The sequence below is a fragment of the Haemorhous mexicanus genome, chromosome 3, assembly GCF_027477595.1.
Source record: "Haemorhous mexicanus isolate bHaeMex1 chromosome 3, bHaeMex1.pri, whole genome shotgun sequence".
NCBI classification, from domain to species: Eukaryota; Metazoa; Chordata; class Aves; order Passeriformes; family Fringillidae; genus Haemorhous; species Haemorhous mexicanus.
Genome location: NC_082343.1, coordinates 58490028 through 58502196, shown reverse-complemented (window position 1 = coordinate 58502196; position 12169 = coordinate 58490028). Strand labels below are relative to the sequence as shown.

General features: G+C 36.5%; 1 protein-coding gene across 1 annotated transcript in view; it reads left to right on the top strand.

Annotated features, from left to right (window-relative positions):
- ESR1 (estrogen receptor 1) overlaps positions 1–12169 on the top strand; it is a 160429-nt gene that overhangs the window by 106551 nt on the left and 41709 nt on the right. Inside the window, 1 exon segment of the mRNA XM_059841965.1 lies at positions 3083–3418. Coding sequence (XP_059697948.1) covers positions 3083–3418 — 336 coding nt within the window.

The window sequence follows — 12169 nt, the reverse complement described above, 5'->3', positions numbered from 1 at the left end:
ACTTATACAGATTCCAAGACCTTTCTGTCTGTGATCATAAAAGCTGGTGATGTGATGCAGAAGGAATGCATACTCTTACTGACCTTTTTTTCAGACTTAGTCTCTACAAAATCCAGTAGTAAAATTGCTACAGCTAGTTGATTGGTTGGTTTTTTTTTTTAATCCTGAAATAAAAATGCAAAAAAAAAAAAAAATTGTAGAAGGCATCTCCTCAAAACTGGTTATGTTCAACTTTGCTTAATGCACTGCTTTTTGTTCTAAGGTGAAGAAAAGACAGTGGTAGGCTTTCAGATGAATTAAAAATAAAGCTATTGTTCTTATTTATCATCTGGTTTATTTGTAAACAGCTAAATATGCTTACAATTGCCATCTTTCCTCTGTTAAGTAAAATCCTCATCACGTCCTTGTTTTACTTTAGAAGGCAGGCCTGGACTAGAGTAAAAGCAAACACACAAAAACTCTGATCTTCCAGTAATCTATATGATGGAGGCTTAATGCTGAAGTTGCCCTACTTGTACTTACTAACCTTTAATGGATTCTTTTGTGTCTCACATTTGGCCTGCAGCTTTCTAAATATACCACCTTCTAATTTATTCACATTGTCAGTTTTCTTTCTCCATGGTGTGAAAGAGAACCTCTTCCTGTCTGTCCTGAACCTTGCATGGGGTATTTTCATTTGAAACCTTCTTGTTAGAAGAGAAACTTTTGCGTTTTGTACCTTATTCATCTTTTTGCTATTCCTGATTTTCTAGTCTTGTATCAGGCTCACAGGCCAAGCAGATATAGTCAATTTAGATATTTCTTACACCAAAGTTGTTTCACATTTCAAATCATCTTACCTTTTTTCTCCTATCCATTTTTCATTTTTTTTTAGATCTCTTTTTAATTTGAGAAGAACAGAACTGCATGCAGTGTTCACTGTAGTGTGCCTCACAATAATAAACTCTGTGATTTATGAAGTTATTCTGTCCTCCCTTCCTTTCCTAGTAATTTCTAGCCTTTTATTTACTTTCTAAACTTATCTGATGTTTTTATAGTATTTTTCTAACCTCAACTTCTTGTTTATGAATTATGTCAGCCTATCTATTTATGAGTATGTTGAACATCACAGACCCCAAGGATGCTTTCTCTTTGAAAGAAAATTTCTAGATGAGGAGCTATAAAATTTGGAATGTGAGAAAGTTAACAAATGCTTTCATGTCTGTGAACTATGTGGGCTTGTTCATGTGGTTATATATACATGCTTCACAGGGCAGTTTAATTCAAAACCATTAAATTGATAGAAAACATACAACAAATACAACATACAACAAAAATATCTGTTACAGATAGAGCATGTCTGCTATTGAGTATTGCTAGGAAGTTACCATTGAGAGTATCTCTATGATGACAACTTGCCAGAATAAGTCTTGTGTTTTTCTGAATAGCAAGAATCTCCCTGCCTCTCCTTAACAGAAACTTTACTGGTAGGAAAGATTGGTATTGCTGAATGAAAAATGGGAACAGCAACGTGTTTGAGAGTTTTGGTTTAGAATTACTTTAGTGAATGGGAGAATGTAGATAGGTTAAGTAATAGAAGTGATGAGAGATTTATTGAATTTCCTTTATCTGACTAGATTAATGGAATAGAATCACAAAGCCCAATTTTGAATGAATTCAACATAAAATGCCTAATCTCCAAATACTAATTCAGTGTTGAATTCATAATTCAAGAAAAAGGAAAAGAGATTTAAAGATTCTCCCTGTTTCTTTGAGGCTGAAAAGGACCAACATTTATATGAAAGCATGTTGTATGTGAGATGAAAATGCTGCCAACAAAGACTGGGATTCTAAATATTTGAAATTTTGTGGTGTTAAGAGAGCTGAGCAAATGTTTTGTTTCACTTTCCCCAACCATTAGAAAGACCTGCACTGATTGTTTACAAATGTTTTTGGTTTGTTTTGTTTTTGTTTCAAATGCTTTCTCTTCCCTATTTTTTGAATGGTTTACATCTTTATTCTCTGTAGATACTTTAGCATTTCAAGCTGGGACTAGTGCTGCTTTTACCTACTGCACGAGAACTCCAGCAGAAGCTGCATCATAAGCTGCCTTCTCATATCTCAATTCCTTGTGTGCTTTCCTTATTACTTGGTTGTCCTCCCTTGCCTCCACTTGATGATGGATTTAAGTTTTTGACTCAGTCTCAAAATGCCTGTTACTCCTCCACTTAGATCCAAACTTAACCTTCCCTTTATGGTTGGAGTCCACGTGGGCTTTATCATTGTATTTTTCTTGTAACCTTTCCACAAAGGGAAATTTTGTTCTGCTGCAAAGGTCTTATGCTATTTGAATTGGTATGGCTGACTTGATAATATCCTAAGTTCAGGGTCATACAGTGCAAAGCACATTGCAGAAATGTGCAGTAATGACAATAATGGTTTCTGTTGTGGTTTATTTCAGTCTTTTGACAGTAGGTCTCCCACATTAGAATCTGAGGTCGTAATTATCTCTCCTTTTCATACTTATGTTTATCTACTTAAATGGCATTCTTTATTCCCATTTCTTTAATGGGAACTTTATTGAGTGTTTTCTATATAATTATGAAGATCACAGGCTAAGTAATAGGATGATGTTTAATTAAAATAATTGGTGATCTTAAGCAAAATATTCTAGATAGTTTTTGAGAGCTACTTCTGTGATCCGTCTGACCCGCCAACATCATTAATTTATCATTGATAATTTATAGACTAATGGTCTGCTAGAGGTTGGGAGATACTTTGAATTTTGGCCAATAAAGACATATTTATTTGTTCCCAATAACTGACTTCCTTTTGTGGGGCTGAGGCAGCAGTACAGTGTCACTAGTCTAGATTTCTGTGTGAGCCCAGCTGATCTGAATTTTAGGAAGGGGTGCACTATTCCTGACACTATACTTTAAAAAATAGTTTCTCTGTCCAACTACTAGTGTAAGACTCCTGAAGAAGTCTTAATCAAGAGTCAGTGCTGCCTGGGTCTATCAAAAGCATCTGCTGTTGACTGAAGCCATGTATGTAACACTTAAGTTCAAGGGAAGGAGTTCATGATATTCTTGTGTGTCTCTAGGAATCCGGAAGGACCGCAGAGGTGGGCGAGTGATGAAACAAAAACGCCAAAGAGACGAGCAGGATTCCAGGAATGGGGAGGCTTCTTCAACAGAGCTGAGAGCTCCCACCCTTTGGACAAGTCCACTGGTGGTTAAACATAACAAGAAGAACAGCCCAGCCCTGTCCCTGACGGCAGAACAGATGGTCAGTGCCTTGCTGGAAGCTGAGCCACCCCTAGTTTATTCTGAATATGACCCAAACAGACCGTTCAATGAAGCCTCTATGATGACCCTGCTGACCAACCTTGCAGACAGAGAATTGGTGCACATGATCAACTGGGCAAAGAGAGTTCCAGGTAAGGAAAGAAAAGCCCATGGCAACTATAAAAGCAGTAGATCATAAACCAAAAAGAACCCCATGTACTGATTTTCTGACTACCTATTCCTATTTAATTCAAATTGTTCATTTAAATATAAATACATTAACAAATAGTACATTAAACAAAGTTTATGTTATATTGGTTAATAAAATGCTATAATGCAATGTTAGTGACTTTTGAGGAAATATTTATTCAAGAATAGGTATTTTCCCCACTCTGTAGGATGTTGGGCAGTTTTTTGTTTGCAAATACTTTTTTATTCCATACAAAACTCAGCAAAGTTAAGGGCTGAAAGAGATTATTGGTCAAATCCAGTCAATTTGATCTAATTGAATTATGTTAAATATTTTGATCTCCTTGGAAAAGGGTTACTCATATATGTAATGTAAGCCATAAATTCAGTATCACTTCTAAGCCTGTAAGTATTACTATGATTTGTTTAGTTGCCAGGTTATAGTTTTGACTGTGAATTACAGATATTTCATGAATTTTGGGTTTGAAAAACAAATCCAGAATAAAAGTTTTAGTATGAAATTATTTTTGGTGCACCGTGATTCCCTCTTTTCTCAAAAGAAATTACAGAATTGTGGGAAATATGTAACATTTTTCTTTGAGTGTATGTTATATATTCATTCATGTAGTGAAATTAATCAAGACAAATTAAATGAAAGAGTAGTTTTGTTGTTAAAGTTCATTGCTTTGCAAAGTTTCAGTCTACACAAATACTCTTCATAAGTTAAGATTTAAAAATTTGTAAGACATTTATTGCACATGTCATAGTTTTATCTTGGTAAAAATACTGGCATACATGGTAGTTTATACTTCATAATTCATTAGAGTTCTGATTGTTTAAGTTTTTTACTGTAGCCATTTATTTAATTAAAATTATATGGATGCTTTAGGAAGGGTTGCTAGAGACGACAAACACAGCTCTCCCTCCCACAGTGCATTACCTCAAAAGAATTACACCCAGGTTATGCCATTTTTCTGTTTTCCTTCATTTAAGCTTGGCAAGACTGTCCCTGGTAAATCAATAACCATGTCTTTTCCAGCCCTTAAGGGTTCCCTTTCAGCCACTTTTCACATGTCACTTTGTGGGCTTCAGCTATGATCAATGAGAACCTGTGTGTGTTTCATTTCTCATCGTATCTTATAAGAAATCACTTGAGAATTTTACTCTTGACAAAGTCACGGTGGTTGAAGCCTGATCTACAGTCTGTTCAAGCCAAGGGCAGTTCTGCTGTTAATTTAGGTATGTTTTGCATCATGCCATTCCAAAAATGCTTTTGAAAAATGAACCTATGTACATAGTGTTGAAGCTATTCACTATCAAAACAGATAAATTCAAATTACTTTTCTATGGAATTTTAGAGATATAATTACTCTGAGTCTTTAAAAATAAATTAATTTAAATTCAAGATGAATATACCACAGTCTAAATTCATTATATTGTCCAACTGGAAACATTTGGTTTCCATGACTTCTGATTTTGAGAGTATTAATGGAAATGTATTTAGAAATGAAGGAACATTGTCAGAGAACCAAGATCTGTTTTTTATTCAGAAATGTCTCTAGAACTGCCTGTTACAAGATGATTCAAACTGGATAAAAAAATTACCTGGTTTACCAAATGTTAACTTCAAATTTTAAGAAAGCATCTGACACTGGAAGATCAAATGTGTAAGGTTATCAACTGTGTATATCCAATGTATTTTAGATTTAAATTTACATCAATTGTCAAAATAGCTCCTAAGGAGAAACCAAGCCCAGTGGCTTGACCATGTATTTCCATTAATAAGTACTCCAGCAGGTGAGGTTTTCTACAGAACTGTTGAAGTTTGGCTAGAATTAAATAAGAAAAATCTTTTCCCATTCATAGTTTGATCTATTAGGCACTATACAAACAAAGAAAAACAACAATTATACCTAAAGCAGGACAGAGAGAAAAAAAGAGGTCGGGGGTTCTGAAAGTGCTGGACACCTAGCTGGTTCTTGATGTTGTGGCCTGGACAACAGTATGCATGAACAAAAGCAGAAATTAAAGTGCTTTAGGAAGTTGATTTAAAAGAATTGTTTGCCTACCTCTACAACTGGGGCCTCTGAGAATAAGAAATTTAGATCTGTGTGCTTAAATATATATTTTTTAATCTCTTACTTGGTCTCTAGGAAAGGTTGTGTGTACCTAATTGCTGATATTAAATTTTAGAAGTACTGATCACCTTTCAAAGATTGGGTCTTTGCTTGCTGAAGTTTTCTTCTGCTGGAATATATTGGGAATACATATACATTAATGGAAATGTGTCTGACACATTTAGTTCATATTATTCACCCCCACAGCTGATGCCATTGACTACTCCATTATTACTAGGATTTAAACTATACAGCTTAATTAGAGAGGTTTTTTGTATACGTTATTTATGAACGGGGAACTGAATAACTTTTTAAAGTGTAAAGATGTTCACAGCATTGTGAACATCCACTCAGTTATTTTTTCAGCTAATTTACTAGGGTTTCAAGCTTCAGGATCAAGGGCAACAATATCTTTTTTTCCTAAAAAATGAGTGTCCTTTTTAGAAAGAGAAAAGAAATCAGTTGCAGGAAACGCACACTTTTTAAGCCTTGGAAACATTATGAAAGTTAATTTACCTACATGCAGGATGTAGGCAGGCAAGGAGTAAAGTCTCTATGAGTGGATGAGCTGAAATCGTATTTCACAGTGATCACAGGATATGCCGTGTTGGAAAGGACCCAGAAGGACCATTGGGTCCAAGTCATGGCCCTGCTCAGCACCATCCTCAAGAGTCACACCATGTTCCTGAGAGCACTGTCCAAATGCTTCTTGAACTCTGTCAGGCTGGTGCTGTGACCACTTCCCTGGGGAGCCTGTTCCACTGCCCAACCACCCTCTGGGCGAAGAATCCTTTTCTAATATCAACCTAAACATTCCCTGACATAATTTCAAGCCATTTGCTTGGGCCCTTTCACCACAGAGAGAGATCAGTATTTGCCCCTCCTCTGGCCTCACAAAGAAGTTGCAGACTGCAGTGAGGTCTCCCCTCAGTCTCCTCTTCTCAGGCTGAAACAGACCAAGTGACCTCAGCTGCTCCTCATACAGCTTCTCCTCCTGGCCCTTCACCATCCTCATGGCCTCCTTTGCATGTTCTCTAGTGGTTTAATGTTATGTTGTGGCACCCAAAACTGCCCCCAGCACTGGAGGCGAGCCCGCCCCAGAGCAGAGCAGAGCAGAGCAGGACAATCCCCTCCCTTGCCTGGCTGGCCATGCTGAGCCTGATGCCCCCAGGACATGGGTGGCCCTCCTGGCTGCCAGGGCACTGCTGGCTCATGTTCAACTTGCCATCGACCAGGACCCCCAGGTCCCTTTCTGTGGCTCTGCTTTCCAGCATCTCTCTCTCCAGTCTGTCTGTACATCCAGGGTCGCCCTGTCCCACGTGCAGAATCCAGCACTTTCCCATGTTAAAATTCTTATGGCTGGTGATTGCCCAGCCCTCTTATTTATTGAGGTCTCTCTATAGGGCCTCCCTGCCCTCAAGGGAGTCAGCAGCTCCTCCCAGTTTTATATAGGATGAACTTAGTCCTTATCTCTTCTAGTCCTGTGTCTGAGTCATTTATGAAGATGTAGAAGAGCACAGGGCAGGGGATGGAGCCCTGTGGAACCCCACCAGTGGCAGGTCACCAGCCTTATATCACTCTATTCACTGTGGGGCCTTTGTGCCCCACCTGTGAGCCAGGTGCTCACCCATTGCATGATGTTAGAAGGGAATTTAAACAATTCCTTTGTACAACCCCTGACCACACACACATGAACTTTAGCCTATGCCTCAACCCCAAAATTAAATTGGTTAGTGAAGCCTGAATACTTTTTTTAAAGAACATAATAATATTTTTATTTTTGAATGTTGATCAATGAAAAGAACTTCTAGTGATAAGAGTAATTACTCATCTTTGAACTAAAGTATGAAAACTGCTGTGTGCTGGATATTTTGTCTAGAAGTATACTGTGAGAGAGTATTGGGAGCTTTACTGAAATCCAAAAAGACTACATTTTTTGAGGAAGGAAGAAATTTATATCAACAGAGCAGAAAAGCAATGAAGATGCAGCTTACAAAATAGTGTAAAGACTTTCAGGGTTATTTTTGGAGTTTATTTTGCTGTGTAGGCTTTAAAGAATAGTTTCTGGTTAGCTAGTCTTTCTGATTATATAAATAGATGGGCGTGGAAGATGAAACAGCTAATTAGATGTATTGGAAAAAAGTTAAACTATTCTACAAAATTGAGTAATACAATGTAATTTGTGATAGATTATGTAAAATAATGAAGGCAGAGATCTGTTATAAAGAAATGCTGAGGAAAATCTTCAAAATGAAATGAGTATCCTTGCAGACATGCCCTGATTCGGAAGGTCAGAGCTAGTCTCAGTCTTCATTGCAATTAATTCAGCATCAGTTCAAACTTGCTTAAATTGGCGATGCAAAGTTGGTGGTGTTAACCAGCTTCTGGGGAAAGGAGAACTTGTGGCAGCTGCTTATGCATAACCTCAAAAAATATCTACAGTACACAGATATAACATGATTTTTGTCTGAGGTCAGAAACCAAGTTCCCCTATGACAATGCAATTCATAGTATGCCAAGTACATAAAAGCTTGTTTTAATTTTTTTTTTTTTTTCCAAAACCTTGGCCCCTAATACAAGTGGGTTTGCCCAATTAAATGAAGAAAAATCTTGTACAGTGTCCTATGACATAAACAAAAAATACAGGATTTACTCTTAGGTGGCCTGATGGGGATTTAGGCGGCAGTCCTTCCAGGTGGCCTCTGTAAGATACTGACGATGCCCTTTGATTGCCTCAGGCAGTTGGAATAGCAAGCAGCTGCACGGGAGGTGGGTGCAAACAGATTGTGGTGGGTTAGACTTTACATGCAAATTGAGCCTTTTACCATTGAATTTAATTTAATTGGGACAAATCACTACAAAATCACACGTAGGCAAGGTATCAGTGTAGATGAATGTTCATTTCTGAATCACATATTCCTGAAAGATATGCCTTCTAATGTTCTTGAATTACATAACATCTTGGGGATATAGTACCACATTCAGAATAATCTTTAATAAAATAAGCAAAATCATTACTCTGCTTTTCTACAGAAATGCTGTTATGTCAAAGGAATTAACTTATTGTATTTCATTATTCACTTACTGTGTATTTAGTTTAATGTCTTATGTGGAGAACTATATTTTCTAAATGAAGCTGGCATTTTCAGTGTAAACAACCAAACATTTTTGGTGCAGGATCTCTTGAGATGGTAAGAGGCATTACAAGCTTATGCAGTGAGATCCTGGCAAAGAGTGTAGCTTTAAGGAAATTTGTTTGCAAGGGTGAAATCTTTGGCAGTACTGCTACAATCTTGTATAACTATTTACTACAAGTACAGTAGCTGTACAACTTAATAGCCCTAAAATGGTACACTGGGCATACAGGCTTTGAAGTTTTGAGATGATTCACAGTGCTGTACTTATTTTATGGCTTCGTGAACCGAGGAGATAAACATTTTGCACTGGTTTTTTTTTTTTTTTTTTTTGTTTTTTTTTTTTTTCTTCTTTATTTCAAAGCCACAGAGGTTGCTATTTTCTTAAGATATTGTTTTCCTGTTTGACTTTCTAAACTGCTCTGTTAAATCAGGAACAGTGTGTAAAAAGGCCAATAGCCACAATTTTACACTGCACTTTAGTGGCACCAAACCTTGAAAAAAAAAAGAGTGAGCTTGCAGTAGAAGGAAAGATGTCTTAGATGAGAGTGGTATGTGTTTATAACCCTTTAGATGTAGGAATGTTTATAGAGCTCCTAAGTGTAGTGATCCTCCTGCCAATAATTTTCATTTATTTAAAAAAAGAAATGGCTTGCAATTCCTGTAATAATTTTTAATAACCCTTTCAAAGCATCTATTTTACAGTCTCTTCTCCTTTGCCTAACATGCTTGCTGTGGAGATTTCTAAAATGTCATTTAAAAAACCCTCCCCTTTGCTTATCTCTTTAGTCTGTGTATGTGATACTTTCTGCTCCCCCACTTCTTAGATGAAAAACAGAGGAAAAAAATCTGCAAGCAAAAGAGAAATGAAAATAGGCATTTGGAGCTTACTTTATGGCTGCTTTTGCTAATTTAATTTCTGTGAAATTTCAATTAATTACCATAAAATTGTAAGTATCAAACATTGTAGTGGAATAAAGTAAATGCCATTTGAGTTTGAACATCAGATTGAGACATATTATTCAATAGAATGATTATGAAGAGCAGCAGAATTAAAATCACTGAATATAAAATTAAAGCTTTTCATCCTTGTATTTTCTTAGTCTGGGAAGCATCTTCCGTTTTTCTTGTCTATATTTGTGAAACCAAAAAACATTCCTTTCCATCCTTCTCCTCCTTCACCTTCTGGGTGCTGTGTGGGAAAACCCCTCTCTTATGAGTTCCTTTTTTAATTATCTCTAGAATTGTCTTGTAGAGCTTTTTAAAAAAGGTGAGTTATATTTCCTCCTGTACAGAACTTCTAATGAGAGAAGAGGACAATGTACCAAATGGCCTGCTGTTGAGAGATGGGATGGAGATGCTGATTCTAGAGGACAGAGAGATGTTATACGCACTAGGAGCTTGTGTCAGACAGCAAAAGCCAAAGCTGGGAAGGAACAATTCCACAGAAATGCTTCTAAAGTTACATAAAAAATACAAAAAAACCACCAAAAATACAGGCAGCGGTTTCACTAGCTGAAGACTGGAACAAAATTATAGCAGGAGAAAAAAGTATCAAGGTCTGAATTACAACTTTGATACTGGAAATTTAAGAGGTATCCTAATGCAATGGCTTTCAAACTCTAGGAGTCCCTAGGGTTAGGGATATAGAAGGGGAGAGAAATACATCAGGAAAAGCTGACCAGCAAGAAGGAGACTCCAACAGTGAGAAAAAATAAAGAATACAGGCAAGAGGACCAGAGGACAAAGATGCTGTGAATCAGTCAGATGGGCCAACAGTAAATTCAACATAAGAGCTGGGGTTCTCATTGCTAGGGTTCCTGCTGAAGGCAGTAACTTCTTCTGGTGCTCTTCCAAGTGGCTGGGTCTGGTTGTTGCTTGCTCCTATTGCCAGAAGAAGAGCCTTGGGATGTGATTTACACATAATTCTTTCCCATTTCATCTTTCAAGCCATAGCGTTCCAGCTTTATGTCCCACTCTTTTCCCCAGGAGTTTCCTGGCCACAGGCATTAAAAGAATATGTTCAAACTGCATCATTATATTTGCATAAAATTTCAATCAAGGGAAACAGATTTAGAACAGGAAAAGTAGTTAGGGAACCTTAAAATATTTCTTTAGAGAACCATTTAGAGTATTTCTTCAGAGAACCTTTGAGCTCAGAAATATATCCTTGAGAGTTTTCTAAACTTTTCATACATAAACTTTCAACATTTCATGCTTTTTGTTTATTCTTACCTGTTTCTCTTCAAACTTCTAAAGCTAATTCTGTAGCTTTCCAGATTTTATTTTGTTGTCCAGAAGGAGAGATTCTGAGGAGTACATCAGCTACTGATGCTGTTATGCAAGTTCATAGCCAAAAAATTTTTGTAAGATTCTTACTCCACATATTATAGAGTTATAGTTCCATCTGTACACAGTGGGTTTAAAATCAAAACCCACAGTGCTATTACAAGGCTGGTCCTATTCAGGCCTTTTCAGCATAAGAAATGTTTGAATTTCAAAGATTTGATTTTTGGGGTTTCCCAACAAGCTGGCTCAAAAAAATATCTTTAGTAACCAAATTTTATCTAACTATGAGTAATCTTGTTTACCTGTTTGACATATATTGACAGATGAAAAATGACACCAAACAGGTAAGAAGAGGAGTAAAATTCTTTTAACAAGAACTACTTCTATGTTGGAGTTCATTGGACATTCAATGGTATACAAGTTCAATTGATAGTAAGTGTTTGAAGATGAAATTCTATTGGTCTTGGCAAATGGAAAGGCAAAAATGAACATTCACAGTAATAATCTTTATATTTTTTAGCCAAAACATTAGGAAATTAAATACTTAAACTGTAATATTTTATTTCTAAAATATATGATCCTTTTATAAAAACATTTCCTGCTATTTTTCTTTAGCTGATAAATAATTTACACTCTTGGATGAACATATCTGTCTTAGAGTCTTCAGCTATGCTGAACCCTGGAGCTTTCCAAGAAACGCTCGTTAATTTCTACTCTAAGTAAACAGTAAGTAATGATCCCTCCTGATTTATTTATTTCTTAAAATCATTTACAAAAAGAATATGCGATTGTTGGAAAGCACTGATGCGATATGAATGTGCATGTGCACATATCCATTGTTTCTTGTTCACATAATTCACATAAATTGGCCCTTTTTACTTGATGTTTAATAACTTCAGCCTAATTCTTTTAGGTTCCCTCTAGTACTACGTCTCTGAGCACAATCAGCTGTAATTCCAGTTTAGAGGTTATTTTAGTATCATTTGTATTAGTTTTCTGTTCAAGTGAGTTGCCCACTAAAATCTCATGTTAGATATATAGGAGTTTGTAAGTTACATAGAAATAATTAGGAGAGATTTATTGCAGATGACTTCTGGATGGGCTCTTACCCTGTCTGTATTGCTGCAGTGGTGCATTATATGACACATCTGTTACCAGCTCGTTTGTTTTCTTT